Raw genomic sequence first — 21,204 nt, 5'->3', positions numbered from 1 at the left:
TTCTAGCCGGGGTCAGGGCAGAGTCAACGGAGCAGCTGAGAAAATGTAAACACACTTGGTCTTCTTTCTGGAATCCCTGGTGACCGCTCCCGTGAGGATGTGCACTGGAGAGCCAGAATATTAAAACATCAAAGGGTGTCGTCTGGGGACAGCTTCTCTTGGCTGGTTTCCAGGTTAGGACTGTGACCCGGGAGCCGGCGGGACAGAGGCGTTTACTGCAGGGCTGGGCGTCTGCAAGCAGGTTTCTTCTCATGCTTTGGAGGCTCTTGATTCCAACAGCCTTCCCGTCTTCCTTCCCGAAAAGTCTATTTCTGTCTCTGGCTCCGGCCCTGCTCCCCGGGGAGGACCCAGATGGAGAGCTGGGCACGCTGTCAGCACCCCGCCACCGGCCTGGTCTGCAGGCTCTGTCTTCGCGGCCCTGGGCCCACCCCGCCTTCTCCTTCGGCCTTCCCCATTTCTGTTTCGTTACGCATGTAGGAAAGTCGTGGTTCTGTCTTGCCGTGTGACTGGGGGTGCTTCTGTGTGACCGGGTGTCGGGTCACTTCTCAGTTCCCCTTGCGGAGGCTGTGTTTTCTTTTTCTCCTTAGTTTGTGTGCCCTTGGGCTCGCTTGATCGTAGTGGAGCGCGGTGACGGATGCTCTGGCCCACCTTGTGGTCACCTGAGGACAGCTTCCTTAGCCTCTGCCCACAGGTGTTCTCTGGCATGGGCAGGTGCCCCAGGCATTAATGCCCCAGGAATGGCCTCAATCCCGGAGGACAGATGCCCACCTCCCTTGCCCCTCATAGGGCAACACGCAGCATCTCCGGTCCCCAGTAACGTGCTCATGGATGCCTGCCTTGGCTTTCCTCTCCTCCTTGTTTCTTATCCCTGCTCCCTCACTCTTACTGTCTGGGATTACTCCCCAAGGAAACAGCTCACACCCCAAAGCTTACAGGGTCTGCTTTTGAAGAGATGAAGTCAGTGCCTGGCTCCCACTCTTCCCTTTCAGCAGCTGCAGCTCTTGCTTGAACCCCCGACTCCTTGAACTGGAAAAGGGCACTTCCTGTCCCACCCCCCCAGCCCTAATCCCCTTGCTTGATTCTCTTTCTTTACAAACCTTTCTCGGCATGACGCCATGGCTAAGGCTTGTATTTGAAAGTCACAAAATAGTCGGGGAATCGCTAGCTCCATATGCTGCTGCTGCTGCTAAGTCACTTCAGTCGTGTCCGACTCTGTGTGACCCCATAGACGGAAGCCCACCAGGCTCCCCCATCCCTGGGATTCTCCAGGCAAGAACACTGGAGTGGGTTGCCATTTCCTTCTCCAATGTGTGAAAGTGAAAAGTGAAAGTGAAGTCGCTCAGTCATGTCTGACTCGTAGCGACCCCATGGACTGCAGCCCACCAGGCTTCTCCATCCATGGGATTTTCCAGGCAAGAGTACTGGAGTGGGTTGCTATTGCCTTCTCCGCTAGCTCCATATACCAAGCGCTAATTTCTGCCCTGAAAGCACTTGTCGGCTGCCTTTTCGATGGCTTCCTGAGGCAGGGAAGTGGACCGAGACGGTAAGACGGGGTGGGGATGAGACACAGGCCAGCGCTGGTTGTTGGGGAGCCGGGTGGCCGTATGTGATTCTCGACCCTGGATTGCTCGAAACGGCCTGCCTGTCGGCCTCATTGTTGCTGACAGCAAAGTCTTTGGCCCGGAATTGCTCCCTGCGGTCTCTGCCGGTGCTTGTTCAGGTGGGGCTGTGGAAAGACTCCCTTTGTCCCAAAATACAGCCGTCCTGTGAGGTAACTGGAGACGGCGTGTGAAAGTGCCTCACCATTTGCTTCTGTTTGTGGCAAGTGGTAATGGTGTCCCTTATGGTCGCGAAGCTCCACTTCCTGTTTAAGCACACTTATCTAGATAAAGGAAAGTGGATCCATTTTCACAGGTAATGTATTTGGAGACTGGAAAACTGGGAAATAAATGTGGGATGCAGGGTCCCAGAATGTGGGGTCCAGGCAAAGTGTGTGTGGGTGTCCTTTGTCCTTTTTGCTAATGTCAGCCATTGTTCATGACCTTTAGAATATTTCTTTGGAAGAAGGGTGGGGATTTTCTTATTATCTGAATAGATATTTTTGGAAACCAAAGCCTGTTCCTGAGTAGCCTGTGTAAGCAAAGCTTTTTAAGCGGGGTAAACTCTTGATTGCTTGACTAAATGAGTAACACAAAAATAGACCTTCAGCCTTAGATTGAAATTCCAGGTATTTGCTTCTGGAGGCTGAGGCTGCTCACTCGTGGCCGGCCGCACGTAGGTCGGGAGGCAAGGGTCAGCTGCCGGGTGGCAGTGAGCATTGATTTTTAAAGAGCCCAGCCATAAAGGAAGGCCTGGGAAGCTGCGCCTCATTCTCAGGGCCCGCGTGGCTGTTGGAGCGACCTTACCACTCCAGGCAGGAACCCTCATTTACTGGAGTGTATTTATTTTTACATGTCAGTGATGTATTTTTGATGTACTTGATTAAGCATTATGAGTTCGGCCCCAGGAAACACCACTGCAGTTTATAAATAGTGAATTCAGGGAGGTGCAGAGTTCCTGGAATTACGGCAGTATTTTTGTTTTTATGTGCCTCTGTGCATTTCCTTTTTTAAAAAAAAGAAAAAAAGATCAGCTCTTGCCCCAAAACATGTCTGCTTTTTCTTCTAAAATATACCTTTGTATGAATTTCTAGAAATGTCTACTGTATCCTTCTTTCAAACACCTAGCCATACAAATTAATCCCAGCTAACAGAAATTAAAAGACGCTTACTCCTTGGAAGGAAAGTTATGACCAACCTAGATAGCATATTAAAAAGCAGAGACATTACTTTGCCAACAAAGGTCCGTCTAGGCAAGGCTGTGGTTTTTCCCGTGGTCAGGTATGGATGTGAGAGTTGGACTGTGAAGAAAGCTGATCACCAAAGAATTGATGCTTTTGAACTGTGGTGCTGGAGAAGACTCTTGAGAGTCCCTTGGACTGCAAGGAGATCCAACCAGTCCATCCTAAAGGAGATCAGTCCTGGGTGTTCATTGGAAGGACTGATGCTGAAGCTGAAACTCCAATACTTTGGCCACCTCATGCGACAAGTTGACTCACTGGAAAAGAGTCTGATGCTAGGAAGAATTGGGGGTGGGAGGAGAAGGGGACGACAGAGAATGAGATGGCTGGATGGCATCACCAACTCGATGGACTTGAGTTTGAGTGAACTCCGGGAGTTGGTGATGGACAGGGAGGCCTGGCATGCTGTGATTCATGGGGTCGCAAAGAGTCGGACACGACTGAGCGACTGAACTGAACTGAACTGAACAACTGTTCATCATATGTCATACTCAGAACTGAGTCCTGTTGACTAAAAAATACACAGCGTGAGAGTTGCGAGTTAAGTTTTATTGGGGACAGAATGAGGACTTAGGCTGGGAGACAACATTTCCGATAGCCCTGAAAAACGGCTCCAGGGAGGAAGGGGGAGAGGTCAGTGTAACGTGATTTTTGTGAAGAAGATTTGTGTGGTCAGTCACACATTTTGGTAGAGGCTTGCTGCTAGCCACAAGGAGCAGATGTCACCAGTAATGATTTTAGTCCTTTTCTCGATTTGAGGAGATGCAAGAATTAGGCTCATAAAATGTTCTCTTGAAAATATCTGTGTAAAGGCTTAACCTGCCAATTTTTCGCAGAGCACAGAGCACCCCTTTCCTGGTCTCCGCTCTGAATGCCTCTCAGGGGTGTTGAAGGTCCATGGCTGCAGCGGCCGAGGACTTCATCCTCGTGGGCGCAGATGACAAGTGCCGATTTTCTGTCGGCAGTCCCCGTAGGACTCGGCCTTCGAGGTCCATGTCGCTTTCGAGGCTCCCTCACATGCTGCTTGGGTTTTCTTGCTAGGCAACATGCAGCCTAGTAGAATGCTGGCCTTTGATGCCCTTCTGTAGGTTCCTGTTAGATCGCATCCAGCCCGATAAGGCAGTTTGTCACCGTTTAACCTCCTGTCTCCGTTCTGTTTATGAACCCCCGCAGAAATGGAGATCTTCGCCCTTTTCAACAAACCGAAGAGCCATCAGCAGTGCCGGCAGTATTACCCTGTCACCATTCCTCTCCGGGTCTCCAAGAACGGCCCAACGGTCAGTGGTCTGGACGCCAACTGGCTGGAGCACATGAGCGGCCACTTCCGGAAGGGCGGCGTCCTGGTGAGCGCGGTCTCCTCGCTTGGCTTGGTCCACGGTAAGGACCACCTCCCTCCATCAAGCGGCCCTCCTGAACTCTTGCTTCTCACGCCTGTCATCTCAGCCCACCTTCAGAACCACCCCCCCACCCCCCAATTCAGAAAGTTCCGCGGGTTTGATTTCAATTCACACGTCTGGAGGAGTCGTCCACAAAGCCCACGCCCATGCTCGCCCAGCCCCTCCAGGAGTCAGCCAGGTCTGTGCTGACACCTCGGAGAACGGGAGGGGCAGGTTCATTTCATCGTGGTGGCCTCCATTGAGGTTGCTTTTAAAGGCTTTTAAAGAGATTATTCCTGGGGTTTGTTAATTACCCCCTAGGATCCTGCCGCTCTGAAAGTGCAAATTGTTTGTCGACACCATTACAGTTTGAAGTAACAGTAGCAGCGCCGTGGAATTAACAGCAGAGGAGTGAACTGAACAGCTGGGTTTCTGTAAACTCCGACGGGATGCACGCTGCTCCCAGGTCTCACGGCGCCCGGCGGCCCTGCCGGTAATGGGTTCTCTCTAGGGGTTTGTTGCTCAGGCAGCACTATTGGTGTCAGCTCCTCTGAGGCAGAGAGAAAGCTTGCCCCACATGGGTAAACGTGTCAAGCCAAGAAGGAGTTTTCAAGCTACACAAGGTGGGTTGAGTTGCTCGGGTGCTTCGAAACCCAGAGACCATTTGGGGCATGGGGCCGACCTGCCAGCACGTGTGGATCCTGAGGGCTGCCAGTCAGCAGGATTCTTGAGCAAGTGAAATGTAAAGTAACACTGAATCCGTTGGTCCCAGAGCAACCTGGCAGGGGGCACCAACGTTGAGCAGTTTTCTCTTTAAAAATTAGCAGAGTCAGGAGCAGAGATTGGATTCTGTATTATTTGCAGTCCTTGAGCTGCTAAGTAAACATCCTTGGAAGAGACATCGGTCTTAATTCTGAGTGTCCATGCATGTAGTCATCCAAAACCTTGAGAACGTTGTAGAGTACAAGCCAGTCTTATCCATTGCAAGTCTTTGGCACTGTCTAAACAGCAATATCTAATGGTAACGAGTCCGCGTAGTAGCAGCAGGCTTTGCATAGTATCGTGGGCCACGACCACTTGTGGATGGAAGCAGGACATAAGGTAGGAGATGAAGGGGCCGCTGGGACTTAAAGATGTTCTGTGTCTGTGCCACCAGCCGTGAGTGGCCACTACCACTGGAGATGTGGCAAGTAAGACTGAGAAACTTAATTTTTAATTTATTTAATTTTTATTAATTTCCATTTCAGTAGCCATTTGAGGCGCTCAGCTAGTGTATTGGACAGTGCAATTCTAAAGCGTATTTTCTTTCTTTTTTAAATAACTGTTTATTTGTTTTCGCTGCACTGGGTCTTCGTTGCTGCGTGCAGGCTTTTTCTAGTTGCAGCAGGCGGAGGCTTCTCCTCGTTGGGCTTCTCTGGGTGTGTGGGCCTCTCTTGTCTCAGAGCACGGGCTCTAGGGTGTGCAGCTTCAGTCATTACGGCACACGGGCCTCCGTCGCTGTGGCTCACAGGCTTAGTTGCCCCACAGCATGTGGAATCTTCCTGGACCAGGGACAGAACCTGAGTTCCCTGCCTTGGCAGGAGGATTCTTAACCGCTGGGCCACCAGGGAATTCCTAGAGTATTTTTCATTAATACAACTAAGGAAGAGTCAGTCCCGTCCCCTGGTGACAAGGTCAGTAAACTCCCTGGGCGCCGGCAGAGTTCCTGCAAGCTGGGGGCTGGTTGGAGACGCACCATCCGACCCCAGGGCTCGCGCTCAGAGCAGATGGTTACAGCCTCGTTCACCGACGTTGGAGGGCCCGGCGGGGACCCTTTGCCTCCTGCTTCCGCAGGGACACCCTGTCACTCCTCTCTGGGCACTCAGCAACGGCTCCTTCTAGCTCCTCCTGGGCCCAGAGAGGCGCTCTGTGGCTATGCATGGTTTTAAGTCTCCGCCTGGGAAACCGAGGGTTAGTTCTACTAGCATCTTAAAGATGGGCAGGGAGGCGTGGGGGCCAGGAGCCACCCAGGCAGCCGCTGGTCCTGCTCTATCCTTGGGGGAACTGGGGCTTCGGAGGGGAGGTTTTCTCTTTGGCTCTTTGCCTGTCAGGGGCCAGCCAAGCCCCGGAGAAGACACCATGAACACGAAAGTCTGTGCAGACCTTCAGCGCCCGTCTGGCTGTTGAGCTTCAGCCGTCCAGGCTGCCTTCTCACCTCCACTCCTCCCCTCACCTCATTCTCCAGCCTTGAGTCCAGAAACACAGACAGCGCATGCAGTCTTTCTTCACATCTGACTTGAGTGTTAGAAATGCCGTTATAGCCTCCCTTGGCTTCAGCTGCATGAAATCCAGCCTTCCTGCCTTGAAGACAGAACATGAAATTTCCTCTGGCACATGAGCAGGAAGCCTTGTTCTGAGCCGTGGAGTCTCCATAGCAGGACTGCCCTCGAGTCTGGCTCCCCTGGCTGCATGTCCCTGTCCAGGGAATGCCTGCAGACTCCTCACATCTAAATGAATCTAAACCCACTCAGCTTTCCGACAGGCTTTCTTCCTGACGTTTCTGATGGGGTGGGTGGGGGGTGACCTGGGAGCAGAACTTACTGAGTAAGGGAATTTCTGCCATGGAAAAGCCCAGGCTTTCCATTGGCCAGGGAGGAAATACATTCTTTTCCCAGAATTTAGGAAAAAAAAAAAAGCAAACTAATCATCATTATAAAAGGAACCTATTTCTAGTAGGATAATTAATGTCCTTACAAATAAACCTGGCAGAGCCGGGAGCACATCTTTAAGCTGTTCGCCATCTGGGGAAAAAAAACATCAGTCTTCTGGACTGGATATTTGTGCTTCAAAATATGTTCCACAAAGTTATAAAACACCTGAGAACTTTGTCCCATAAATTAGGTGTTGTTCGGCTCAAAGAATCCAGCTCAGTTCAGTTCAGTCACTCAGTCATGTCAGACTCTTTGCAACCCGATGGACTCCAGCACGCCAGGCCTCCCTGTCCGTCACCAACTCCCGGAGTTCACTGAAACTCATGCCCATCGAGTCGGTGATGCCGTCCAACCATCGTATCCTCTGTTGTCCCCTTCTCCTCCCACCTTCAATCTTTCCCAGCATCAGAGTCTTTTCCAGTGAGTCAGTTCTTCGCATGAGGTGGCCACAGTATTGGAGTTTCAGCTTCAGCATCAGTCCTTCCAAATGAATATTTAGGACTGATCTCCTTTAGGATGGACTGGTTGGATCTCCTTGCAGTCCAAGGGACTCTCATGAGTTGTCTCCAACACCACAGTTCAGAAATATCAGTTCTTCGGCATTCAGCTTTCTTTATGGTCCAACTCTCAGATCCATATGTGACTACTGGAAAAACCATGGCTTTGACTAGATGGACCTTTGCTGACAAAGTAGTGTCTCTGCTTTTTAATATGCTGTCTAGGTTGGTCATAACTTTTCTTTCAAGGAGCAAGTGTCTTTCAACTTCATGGCTGCAGTCAGCATCTGCAGTGATTTTGGAGCCCCCCAAAATAAAGTCTGTCACTGTTTCCACTGTTTCCCCATCTATCTGCCATGAAGTGATGGGCTCAGATGCCATGATCTTAGTTTTCTGAATGTTGAGCTGTAAGCCAACTTTTTCAAGAATCCAGTTAAGACTCCTGTTTTTGAGTCTTTACCTTGCAGCACATGGAAAGGCTTGTACTGTCCTCGCGTTTGAACCTCTGCTCGTCGCCTCCCTGGCTCTTCTCCTGAGAATGAACAGATGTCCTGGGCTGGTGAGGCTGTGCCCTTGGGCTCTGGGGAACTTCCAGTGTGGATGAAAGGGGCGCCTAGTGATGGCCCAGGGCCCTAGCAGTTCCTGTGTGCTAGTCCATTCTGAGCAGCCTGCACACCAGCTCCTCTGACCTCAGGTACTGTCCTCGTGTCTGTAGAGATGGAGGCACAGAGAGGTTAAGTCATTGCTGTGGGTCCCAGCCACTGATTGGCAAGAAGGAGGTCGGAAGAAGGGGAGAGGAGAGGAGAGAGGAGGCGGCCGTGCTGGTGAGGGGTTGAGCCCTTGGGGAGAGGGGAGCTGCCCTTGAGGATGAGGGAGTCCTGGGGATCCTCAGATGGCAGGATGGCCAGGCTTGCAGAAACACTGCAGCAGTGAGATGAAGGCCAGAGTCCGTGCTTCTCGAGGGTGGGCGAGGCCAGCGGGGCGACCCTCTGCGGAGCTGGTGGCCACTGGGAACTTGGGCGCATACCAGAAGTCTGGGGTAGGGAGACCCACCCAGATTTGTTTCCCACCAAGGGCTCCCAGGCCTGCAGAGTCCTTGCCGCCCTCACGGGGGAGGCGCCGCCGCCCCTGGCCTTGCCCCGCTGTCGCCTCCCTTTGTCCCCCTGGCCCTGGCCTTGCTTTGCGTCCCTCTGGCCCTCCCCTCCCATCTCTCCCGCCCCTTGGCCTTGCCCGTGGCCTGTCCCGGCCCTCGCCTTTCTCCTCCCTGACCCGCTGACCCTCACTGTGCCCTCAGCCTGCTCTTCCCGCCCTCCCGCTCCCCCGGCCTCCTGCCTCTGGCAGCATCATCTCTGTGTAGCCTGTATGTACTTGTCTCCCATCGTTTCTAAAATGTCCTTGCAGCCCGCTGTCCAAACCAGATTCCAGTCCAGCAGCAGGGACCACGTTCGGTGACCACATCCTCAGTTCTCTTTGACCTGGAAGAGTTGTTCTTCGGGACCCTGCCTGCTTCAGAGTAGCCTAGCCTCTCAGAGTGTCCTGCGTTCTGGTTTTTCCAGCCTGTGCCTCATGGCGGTATCTTATTTCTCCCACCTGTCACCTGTAAACTGGAATTTAGTTCTAAGACCTTGATAGATTAAGCACTGAGGACTAGGATACATTCCAGATGCTGTTGTGTTTGAAAAGCTCTGTCACGTCAGGTGACACGTGGTACCTGGACGTCCCTCCTTTCCTGCCTCTTTGAAGTTTGGGTTTTCCTTGAGACTCTCTGATGCCCCGGCTTTATGTCATCCAAATAACATTTGGTATTTAGACCACATTTTTTATGCCTAGAATAAGCCAGATTGCCTTATATTTGGAAGATATATATGTAAAAAGCATGTGCGTATTCCAAATAAAGTATACATAGGGACACATATTGTAGGCAGACAGAATTTTTTACCTTTTTATTTTGCATTGGAGTGTAGCTGATGAACAGTGCTGTGATAGGTTCAGGTGAACAGCGAAGAGACTCAGCCATACGTGGACATGAGCCATTCTCCCCTAAACTCCTGTCCCATCCGGGCTGGAGGCAGACATACCTTCAAGTCCTTGGGCAGGGCCTGCTTCCTATGCTTCTTAGCGTCCCAGTGTCTATACCCTTTGGTCTGTATGCAGAAAGCAACCAGTAAAGGTTTTCAGGTGCTGCTCGGTAATTCTGAGTGCTGAGGAGAGCCGGTGTTGGGGTTTGCCTCCCCAGGGCCCTGCAGACTGGGGGAGCAGGGGAGGGTGAGATTGCAGCGCCTTTACGGCCACTCCCTTGGCTGGCCGCAGGCTCCAGGCATGTTGGCTTCATGTTTGCAGGCGTGGCTTCTGTTTCAGAAGAGCTGCTGAAGAAAGCAAAGGGTTTCACTAAGATTTCACTTAGGCTTATGCATTTTCTCCTCTATCCATGGAATGTCTTTAAGTAAACTTTTTCCTGCAGTATAGCCCACATAGAGACACCTATACAGATCCTGAGCTCAGTGGGTTTTCACAAGGTGAGTGCACCTGTGTGACCAGCCGCAGATCAACAAACAGCATCCCAACCCATCAGAGTCTCTCTCACGGCCTCCTGGTGCCTCTCCCCAAGGACGACGGCAGTGCTGGTTGGAAGCGTCACGGATGGGCGTGAACGCCACACGGGTGGAGCCTGCCCTTCTTGTGCTTGGCTTCCTCCCATCATTCTTTGTGTGAGACTCATCCATTTTTACACATCATTTGGATCACTTTTTCTCACTGCTGTATGCTCTGTCTTGTGTTCATTGATACAGCTTATCCATTTACAAGCATATTTTTGGTCTTTCTTTGCCCCCTGCGGGAAAGGATGGCTTCTGCACAGATTTGGTCCCCAGCAGAAGCTATAAGGCCATCTCACTGCAACTCCACTGGGATGCACCCAAAACACGAAGGCGGGGGGCACAGCCTCATGGTCAGAGCACACCCGCTCCATGAGACCAGGCTCTGAGGCTGTCCATTGCCCATCACCGGCCGGAGCAGAGCCCTGGCACATCCTTGTGGTGGCAAAATTAAGTATCTGTCAGCTCTTGAAAGAACAAAGGCTTTGGGATCAACCAGACCACATTTGGATCGAGATTGGCCCTTGTGTGCACTTGACCGTTGACATATGACTTCAGTCCTGTAGCTTCCTTCCCTGTGCTCACCACTCAGAGGGAAACATAAGCCTCGCAGAACTGGGGAGAGGGTTCACTGAGAAGCCATGAATGCGCCTGGCGGAGGGCCTCCTAGCCGGCATGCACCAAATCAGAGTCCTCCCATCCGGTCATCTGGTCAGGTGAATGACACAGCTTGTAGTCTGACCCTTACTGGCACTGAGCGGGGTTCCGCCTCCTCTGGCTTATTCACTGCTTCAAGCAGGGACTGCAGGGAGGGAAGGCAGGCAAGTTGAGAGCAGCAGTGAGGGATGGAGAAGCAACAGAGGCAGTTACGCTGTGGTGTGAATCAGGAGTGGCACGCACCATTGCCCAGCTGGGTTGATTCCATTTTCAGTGGGGTTGCATATCCGTATAACCCAGGCAGGTAGGGCTGTGAGGTTGGCACAGGCCACTCCTGGAACCAAGCTGGTGCCATGACTGCCATGCTGGTAGGGAGAAGGGATGTCAGGGGCCAAGGACATCTGGGATGCCAGCAACACCAGCATGGGTAATTTAGACCGTCTTAGCGTATTATTGGGTTGGCTCAAAAGTTCGTTCAGGTTTTTCCATAAGATGTTACGGATAGAGCAAATGAACTTTTCAGTTCAGTCGCTCAGTCGTGTCTGACTCTGCGACCCCATGAACCGCAGCACACCAAGCCTCCCTGTCCATCACCAATTCCTGGAGTCCACCCAAACCCATGTCCATAGAGTCAGTGATGCCATCCAACCATCTCATCCTCTGTTGTCCCCTTCTCCTCCCACCTTCAATCTTTCCCAGCATCAGGGTCTTTTCCAGTGAGTCAACTCGGCGCATGAGGTGGCCAAAGTATTGCAGTTTCAGCTTCAACATCAGTCCTTCCAATGAACACCCAGGATTGATCATCTTTAGGATGGACTGGTTGGATCTCCTTGCAGTCCAAGGGACTCTCAAGAGTCTTCTCCAACACCACAGCTCAAAAGCATCAATACTTCAGTGCTCAGCTTTCTTTATAGTCCAACTTTTACATCCATACATGACCACTGGAAAAGCCATAGCCTTGACTAGAAAGACCTTTGTTGACAAAGTATTGTCTCTGCCTTTTAATATGCTATCTAGGTTGGTCATAACTTTCCTTCTAAGGAGTAAGCGTCTTTTAATTTCATGGCTACAGTCACCATCTGCAGTGATTTTGGAGCCCAGAAATATAAAGTCAGCCACTGTTTCCACTGTTTCCCCATCTATTTCCCATGAAGTGATGGGACCAGATGCCATGATCTTAGTTTTCTGAATATTCAGCTTTAAGCCAACTTTTTCACTCTCCTCTTTCACTTTCATCAAGAGGCTCTTTAGTTCTTCCCTTTCTGCCATAAGGTTGGTGTCATCTGCATATCTGAGGTTATTGATATTTCTCCCAGCAATCTTGATTCCAGCTTGTGCTTCCTCCAGCCCAGTGTTTCTCATGATGGACTCTGCTTAAAAGTTAAATAAGCAGGGTGACAAGATACAGCCTTGACGTACTCCTTTTCCTATTTGGAACCAGTCTGTTGTTCCATGTCCAGTTCTAACTGTTGCTTCCTGACCTGCATACAGGTTTCTCAAGAGGCAGGTCAGGTGGTCTGGTATTCCCATCTCTTGAAGAATTTTCCATAGTTTATTGATTCACACAGTCAAAAGCTTTAGCATAGACAATAAAGCAGAAATAGATGTTTTTCTGGAACTCTCTTGCTTTTTCCATGATCCAGCGGATGTTGGCAATTTGATCTCTGGTTCCTCTGCCTTTTCTAAATCCAGTTTGAACATCTGGAAGTTCAGGGTTCATGTATTGCTGAAGCCTGGCTTGGAGAATTTTGAGCATCACTTTACTAGTGTGTGAGATGAGTGCAATTGTGCGGTAGTTTGAGCATTCTTTGGCATTCCCTTTCTTTGGGACTGGAATGAAAACTGACCTTTTCCAGTCCTGTGGCCACTGCTGAGTTTTCCAAATTTGCTGGCATATTTACAGCATCATCTTTCAGGTTTTGAAATAGCTCAACTGGAATTCCACCACCTCCACTAGCTTTGTTCGTAGGGATGCTTTCTAAGGCCCACTTGACTTCACATTCCAGGATTTCTGGCTCTAGGTGAGTGATCACACCATTGTGATTTTCTGGGTTATGAAGATCTTTTTTGTACAGTTCTTCTGTGTATTCTTGCCACCTCTTCTTAATATCTTCTGCTTCTGTTAGGTCCACACCATTTCTGTCCTTTATTGAGCCCATCTTTGCATGAAATGTTCCCTTGATAGCTCTAATTTTCTTGAAGAGATCGCTAGTCTTTCCCATTCTATTGTTTTCCTCTTTCTTTGCATTGATCACTGAGGAAGGCTTTTTTATCTCTCCTTGCTATTCTTTGGAACTCTGCATTCAGATGCTTATATCTTTCTTGTTCTTTGCTTTTCACTTCTCTTCTTTTCACAGCTATTTGTGGGGCCTCCTCAGACAGCCATTTTGCTTTTTTGCATGTCTTTTTCTTGGGGATGGTCTTGATCCCTGTCTCCTGTACAATGTCACGAACCTCCATCCATAGTTCATCAGCACTTTATCAGATCTAGTCCCTTAAATCTATTTCTCACTTCCACTGTATAATCATAAGGGATTTGATTTAGGTCATATCTGAATGGTCTAGTGGTTTTCTCCACTTTTTTCAATTTCAGTCTGAATTTGGCAATAAGGAGTTCATGATCTGAGCTCCCGGTCTTGTTTTGGCTGACTATATAGAGCTTCTCCATCTTTGGCTGCAAAGAATATAGTCAATCTGATTTCGGTGTTGACCATCTGGTGATGTCCATGTGTAGAGTCTTCTCTTGTGTTGTTGGAAGAGGGTGTTTGCTATGACAAGTGTGTTCTCTTGGCAAAACTCTATTAGCCTTTGCCCTGCTTCATTCCATAATCCAAGGCCAAATTTGCCTGTGACTCCAGGTGTTTCTTGACTTCCTACTTTTGCATTCCAGTCCCCTATAATGAAAAGGATATCTTTTTTGGGTGTTAGTTCTAGTGAACTTTTGGGCCAACCCAATAAGAGGAGAACAGTGACATTTTATAGTAGACCATACAGGGTCTTCATGTCCCAGAGGCTGCGGAGGATGAGCAGTTTTCTCAGAGCATTTGCCTCTTGGGGGAACAGGGCGAGTCTCCTTTCCCCACACCCTTCTTGTATATCATAAGCTTGGAAAGTTAAGGTGGCCTTTTGCCCAAAGACCAGCATCAAATATTTATACAATGCTGGGGCAAACAGCTTCCTGTGCACAGTAGGGAAGCATCTTCACTTTAATAAAAAATGCAGTGATAATGGAGTGTTTGCCATAGATGGAGGGTGAGTTAACCTTTCTGCAGGGGGAACCTCGCTCTGAGAACGACCTTTCAGTCCCAGCTCGGAGCGGACGACAGCGAGGCTGAGCCGAGAAGGTGATGGAGAGACGGGCGGTGGGTGAGGCCGTCATACAAGGGGCTCTCTGAACGCCCGGCTGTCTGCTGTCTGTGGTTCCTTGACTTTTGTGCTGTTACCGATGACGGGACTTTGACAGCCACTCTGAACGTGCTGGGTAGTTAAGTGGGTGAATCAGCACTCTAGATTCAGAGCGGAGCAGTGGGCTGAGAGGCTGGCGGTGGCACTGAATGAGGAGGAGGCTCCTGCTTCCCACCCCCAAGCCTGGACCACACAGCCCTCCTCCCTGTGGGCGGGGGGGAGGCCAGGCGGGTTAGGAGAGCAAGTCCCCTTCCCCCTGTGGACCTCGGCTGTGTCACGCTGGGCATTCTAACATCGGAGGGCGCTGGGCACGTTTAAAGGATTTTCAGGCTTACCGGTAAGGAGATCTGTATAATATATTTTGTAGAAGCCTTGTAAGCATATGTACTGTGTTGATATAGTACTGAAGGATCAGTGAGTATCTTCCAGTCCCAAGCATCCCCAGGTCAGGACTTGGGAAAGCTTTCTTCACAAGGGTTCCATAGGGTGTCCCTACAGTGGCAGGGTCTTCCGCTGGACCTGTGTTGCCCAGAACTTAAAAAGTGAGCCAGCCTTTTGCCCATGCTTGTCCTGGACCTCAAAAGACTTATGATATGGTTCAGCCGAAGAGTAGTTCTGTTCTTTGTTGCTCACCTTAGTAAAACAAATCTTAGAAGGGCACTGGACTTGGGAGGAACTTTTCAGCAGAGAGAATGAGAGAAATAAGGCTAGTGCTTTTGCTGAGGGTAGTTGATAACAGACTGTCGGTTTAGGAAAGAAAATGAAAAGCCGGACGTGGTATTGATTAACCCACAGGGATCTTACTGGAAATGGAGTATTGTTTTTGTCAGGTAGGAGTAATCTAAGAGGCTACCATGCTCTAGGAATTCCCCTCAGAGCCATGGTTTGTTGAGTTGATCAGGCCTCTCTCTCACTCTGGAATAATCAGGAATATCCCCCAGGTATTCCTGGTCTCGAATTTCTTAAGTTTTGATCGAGCCTTGTAACGGTCAGTTATTGCCACGATGATGCTGTGTAACAAACCACTCCAAAGCGCCCGTATTTGCACATTGGCTGGAGCAGCTTCGTTGAGGCAGCTGGGCCTGCTCTCAGGTCTGAGGGTCAGCAAATCTAGGCTGTGCTCCACCGGGGCAGGCAAGCTGGGACACATCCTCTCAAAGTGGTGGCAGAGACGTGAGATCAAGTTCAGCCATGCCTGTGTTTCGCAAGCCCCTGCTTGCATCCCATCTGCTGAAATCCCACTGGCCAAGCAAGTCAGCTGGGTCAGGCCCTGGTTGGCTGGTCTCCTCCCCACCACTCAGCTGACTTGTCTTGACTTTCTCCTCATGATTCTGCTGCTCATCTGGCCCTTGGAGGCCCCTCGGTCACTCCGCAGTCCTACTCAAGCTGTGTCTTCTCCCTTGAACTCTCAAACCCCGTGTTCCCGTGCAGCTTGCTTGCAGTTAGTTCATATCCCTGCTCAAGAGTGGAGGGTCCTACTCTGAGCACTTTGGTCAGAAACAGCCACACGGTTTCCTCCCACTCCACACGCCTCCTCTCCTAGCCCACTTTGTATTCTCATAGCATTTACCTCCTGGACATTATGTCATCATCTCCCTGCAGGGGGAAGCTCCATGGGAGCAGGGTCTTCATGTATCTCCCGGAACCTCAAGGGCACCTGTGCATCATAGGTGCTCACAACAGGCTGAAGGAGGCAGGGTCTCTGGAGTGAAAGAGGGTGGACCTTTGTCTTTCAGGCTTCTGAGACCTTGCTAAGTTGTTCTCTGGAAAGGTTGTGCAGTTAAAATTCCCTTCAGCACTGGCAGCTTTTTCTATACCATAAAGAGTGGTAAGCAGAGCCATCTATTTGTTACTTATTTTGTTGTGGCAAATAGGATGCGTGTTTCTCATCCTGATGGCTTTTTTGGTTTTGCTTGTGAGGTCTGTTGGAAGTCAGGCGCTGAACGTCACTGTGTGTGTCCATCTGTCTGTCTTCTTGTGACTGCTGGACAGTGCAGGCAGTTCCTGAACTCCACTGTGACTTGGGACTTTCTGGATTTGTCCCCCTTCCCTTCCGGATGAAGAAGAGATCACATTCTTGTGTGAATTGCCCTTTTTAAAGGAATTGTCCTTTATACCATTAAACATTTTTTATGTCTGTTGCTGTAACCAAACACCATGGACTGGGTGGCTTGAGCAATAGACGTTTATTTTCTCGTGGTTCAGGAAGCTGCACATCCATGGTCACGGGGCTGGCAAGTTGTGTTTCCGGCGAGTTCTCCTTTCCTAACTCGCAGACGGCAATCTCTGTGTCCTCCTATAGCCTTTCCTCTGCACAAGGTTGGGGGGCTGGGGGGTGGCGCTCCGGTGTCTCTTCCTCTTAAGGACTCCAGGCCTGTTGGACTAGGGCCCACCCTTATGACATCACTGAACCTTAACTACCCCCGGAAAAGATCTATCTCCAAATATAGTCACTTTAGACGTCAGAGCATCAACGTCTGAACTGGGGACGGAGTTCAGTCCAGGAGGGTGTGACGGAGCAGTGATTTGTAAAATACTGACCGGCAGGAGCTCTGTGTCTCCACTCCCCCTTCACAGATAAGAGGACAGGCCCCTGAAAGGTTCATTTTCCTTTTCCAGCACAGCCCGGGCCCAACCACCTGCTTCCGAGTCCATTCCTCTATTCCACACAGCCCTTCATCTAAGTGGATCCAGGGCATTTAGGAGCCGTTTACTAAAGGCACCTCCTTGAAGGTCTTCTGCAGGGGCAAGGACCCCGGGTGGATTTTTCTTGACACTCTCATTGCCTGAGGCAGTTCTGAATCGTTTCGTATGTGTGGTGTAGGTTTGATGAATTGTACAGAACTCAGAACCTTACCATTGATACGCCCAAGGAAACGTTTTCAGGGGTAAATCATTTGGAAAAAGTCCCCCTTTCCCCAAATTTCACCTCCTGACCAGAGCGTCCTGTGTTCGGCACGCGCGTCGCACAGTTGTCAAGGAACCAGCGCCTGTGGATCTGGTCTGCGAGCCCAGAGCTGCCGTGTTACACCCAGCCCCCTTCCAAATAATCTCTCTCCCCTCCGTATAGTTTTCTCCTAAAAATTGTCCCTGAATGACTGCGTTTTCCCCCTGAATCCGTTCTCCCCAGTGCTTCCTGACGCCGGAGTGTGAAAAGGAAGGTCAACGCGTGAAATCAAACGGTGATTGCTAAGTGAGATTTGGGCTCGTAAAATCAAGGGTATCATTCAAAACCGCGAGGGAAATGAGACTCATTCATTCCGGTGGGGCTAGACTCTACGGCTGTGTGTGCCTTCTTTAATTAACATGCTGAAAAGATGTTCTCATTGGGATTATTAATGAATGCAGTGAACATTTTCGCTGCTTGTGAGGCTTCTGCCACAGACGGTTTACAGCAAACACCCCCCCTCCCTGCTTTTTCTTTCTCCACAGATTCTTTGCACGACTTGACAGATGGAGTCTTCATCTTTGAAGCTGTTTCCACGGAAGACAGCAGAACTGCACAGGGCTACGACGCTATTGTTGTCGAACAGTGGACGGTTCTGGACGTAAGTGTGGGGTGTGGCCGTGACACTGTCTTATTTGGACCGTGGTGGTTTTATCTGCTCGCTCCTCCGAGCGAGGCTGCCGCTGCAATGGCAAGTGGACTGCTGGATGCCCCGAGGACCCCTGTTGTCCTTGGGGACCCTCCTGTGCCCCCCAAGGTTGTGCCCCCCACTTTTCCCTTTCGGTAGAAAACACACATTGTGTGTGCCAGACCACAGGGCAGAAAAGACTCTTCTTCACTTATCTGAAAGGTCTAAGTGATGTAAGTGAGGTGGACGCATGGTTTGTGGGCCCCGTAATAATGAGAGCGTCATCATCATTGGAGCTTGACCGTCTGGCCCACCTCTGACAGGGGGCCACAGAAATGTAAGCACCAGAACAAGTGTATATGCACCTGTGCTCTTAACCTTCACGGTGAGTCTATGAGTGAGTGCTGTGATGGCTCCCGTTTTACAGATGAGGAAACCGAGGCACCAAGCAGTTAGGTCCCTGGCCCATTAAGTGCTGAAGGATGGCTTTGGCATGTTGACCCAAAAGGCCAGCAATCTGGGCTGTGGGCAGAGGAAGTCCTCAAGCTGTGTTCTGCTGGGATTTGGGAAAACCTGGTACATTTCTGAGGTTTGCTGGTGTGGATTTTAAAGCTGTGAAACCGTAGACGTTTTAGATACATCTCTCGTCCACCCAGCATCTGGGGTGGTTGAAGCTAGGGGACTGCTGTCTGAATGCTCTCAAGTCACCTTGGGAGCACTGGGTCAGTGGGCTCAGGGCGACCCCGCCAGACGGGACCACCTGAGCGTCAGATGAGGAAGTGGTCTCTGTGCAGAGTGAGGGCACGGGACCTGCCAGCCCTGTGCCAGCTTGCGGCCAGCCCCCGGGCACTGTTGCTCCCAGCCCTTAAGCCTGCGGCCATTCTGAGCAGAGCTGCTGGGGGCAGCCTGCCTCTGAGCCAGGATGGGCAGTAACTGCTTGCAGATGTGGCAGAACCAAAGTCCACAGAAGAGCTGTGATGATCAGAAATGGGAATTCCAGCATCACAGCAACCGGGCCAGTCAGGTCGGGGACCCAGAGTCCCGCGGACGTAGGCAGAGAGGAAGGTGAGGAGTGGGTGGTGATCTGGTCTGCCACCCAGCTCCACCAGGGACTCCCACCTGACCTGGGTCCCCGTGGGCCTCTGTGCCCCTGACTGGAAACGGGGTGCCAGGGAGGTGAGACTCTTGAGAACGCAGAGTCCAGTGTGGGCAGTTCCTGTCCCCGCTCCCCGTGGGGACCCTCGACTTCCTCAGCGGTGAGGCGGCAGTCCATTCACCCAGCCCGCCTCCGGGGGTGACTGCAGGCTCTGGGTGGTGGGATGGAGCGGGCAGCGGGTGGGCGATCTCAGGGACCATCTGGAGGGGCCCAAACTGGCCGCCCGCCCCCACGCACTGCAGCCCTCACTGGGACACGGGGGCTGTGTCAGCAGGAGAGGCGTGGCTGCCCCAGAAGCACGATCGGCGGCAGCGCCATGGGGACCCGTGTCAAATCCCTTATTCCCCACACATTAAAAAGCTGTTAAAGGCTGACTTTGTGGTTTCCTCAGGAAAGATGGCTAGATGGCAGTGATCCAGAACTGTCTACGAAAGTGGTTCTCAGACTGCGGTTCCAGGGTCAGCAGTGGCAGCAGCCCTTGATGAGCTGTTAGAAACGCAGATGCTCGGGCCCCACTCTAGAACCAGCAAATCCGAAGCCCTGGGGGTGGGCCCAATTGTGTTTTATTGTTGTTTTTGGAGAGGGTGGGGTGGGGTTCCCTGGTAGCTCAGCAGGTAAAGAATCAGCCCACAATGCGGGAGACTCCGGTTCGATTCCTGGGTTGGGAGGATCCGCTGGAGAAGGGATAGGCTACCCACTCCAGTATTCTTGGGTTTCCCTGGTGGCTCAGATGGTAAAGAGCCTGCCTACAATGCAGGAGACCTCAGTTCACAAGGTCTGGGAAGGTCCCCTAGAGGAGAGCGTGGCAACCCACTCCAGTCTTCTTGCCTGGAGAATGCCATGGACGGAGGAGCCTGGCAGGCGACAGTCCATGGGGTCGCACAGAGTCAGGCACAGGTGAAGTGACTTGGCATGCGTGCACACTGGCTCTTAGCTGTGGGGTGTGAGATCTAGTTCCCTGACCAGGGATTGAATGCGGTCCCCTGCTTTGGGAGCTTGGAGTCTCAGCTACTGGACCATCAGGGATGTCCCGCCATTAGAATTTTAACAAGCCCTCAAAGTGATTCTGAAGCTCACTCAGTTCTAAAGAACCAATGTCTGAAAGAACAGTACAGACACTCCTTTCTCCAGACGTCTATGGTAATGTGATATTTGACGCAAAGGGTAATGGGAAAAGCACCCCAATGGTTCATCTTTCGTCAATGTGTGCAGTATTGAAATTTCAAAATGTGACCTTGATGTGTAACTGGAGGGATGCCTGCAGTCTGAAATATCTGCGGGAGGGGGATATGGTTATAAACTCAAGTCAGGACACGGCTGTCTTTTCTTCCCACTTGTCCATTTTAAAATTATTATATTTTGATTAAGTATAGTTGATATACAGTGTCATGTTAGTTTCAGGTGTATAGCAAAGTGATTCAGTTTTATGTATATTCAGTTCAGTTCAGTTCAGTCGCTCAGTCGTGTCCGACTCTCCGCAACCCCATGAATCACAGCACGCTCAGTCGTGTCCAATTCTTTGCCACCCCATGAACGGCAGCACACCAGGCCTCCCTGTCCATCACCAACTCCCGGAGTTCACCCAAACCCATGTCCATCGAGTCAGTGATGCCATCAAACCATCTTATCCTCTGTCGTCCCCTTCTCCTCCTGCCCTCAATCTTTCCCAGCATCAGGGTCTTTTCCAGTGAGTCAGTTCTTCTCATCAGGTGGCCAAAGTATTGGAGTTTCTGCTTCAACATCAGTCCTTCCAATGAACACCCAGGACTGATCTCCTTTAGGATGGACTGATTGGATCTCCTTGCAGTCCAAGGGACTCTCAAGAGTCTTCTCCAACACCACAGTTCAAAAGCGTCAATTCTTTGGCAATCAGCTTTCTTTATAGTCCAACTCTTACATCCATACATGACCACTGGAAAAACCATAGCCTTGATTACACGGACCTTTGTTGACAAAGTAATGTCTTTGCTTTTTAATATGCTGTCTAGGTTGGTCATAACTTTCCTTCCAAGGAGTAAGCATCTTTTAATTTCATGGCTGCAATCAGCATCTGCAGTGATTTTGGAGCCCATAAAAATAAAGTCAGCCACTGTTTCCACTGTTTCCCCATGTATTTCCCATGAAGTGATGGCACCAGATGCCATGATCTTAGTTTTCTGAATATTCAGCTTTAAGCCAACTTTTTCACTCTCCTCTTTCACTTTCATCAACGGACTCTTTAGTTCTTCACTTTCTGCCATAAGGGTGGTGTCATCTGCATATCTGAGGTTATTGATATTTCTGCCAGCAATCTTGATTCCAGTTTGTGCTTCCTCCAGCCCAGCGTTCCTCATGATGTACTCTGCATATAAGTTAAATAAGCAGGGTGGCAATATACAGCCTTGACACACTCCTTTTCCTATTTGGAACCAGTCT

The 21,204-nt window shown here is 50.6% G+C and overlaps 1 protein-coding gene across 2 annotated transcripts in view; it reads left to right on the top strand.

Moving 5' to 3' along the window:
* Positions 1–21,204, top strand: part of RFTN1 (raftlin, lipid raft linker 1) — a 228,133-nt gene that overhangs the window by 156,972 nt on the left and 49,957 nt on the right. For both annotated transcript variants that reach the window (XM_055416871.2, XM_055416880.2), the window contains exons 6-7: positions 4,013–4,216; positions 17,491–17,606. In XM_055416871.2, the coding sequence (XP_055272846.1) occupies positions 4,013–4,216; positions 17,491–17,606 (320 nt within the window). The remainder of the gene's footprint in view (positions 1–4,012; positions 4,217–17,490; positions 17,607–21,204) is intronic.

This window comes from Moschus berezovskii, chromosome 1 (genome assembly GCF_049115385.1).
Source record: "Moschus berezovskii isolate FMDL1 chromosome 1, NW_MosBer_1.0, whole genome shotgun sequence".
NCBI classification, from domain to species: Eukaryota; Metazoa; Chordata; class Mammalia; order Artiodactyla; family Moschidae; genus Moschus; species Moschus berezovskii.
Note: the sequence above shows the minus strand (reverse complement) of the source record. Positions and strands in the feature narration are given on the sequence as shown.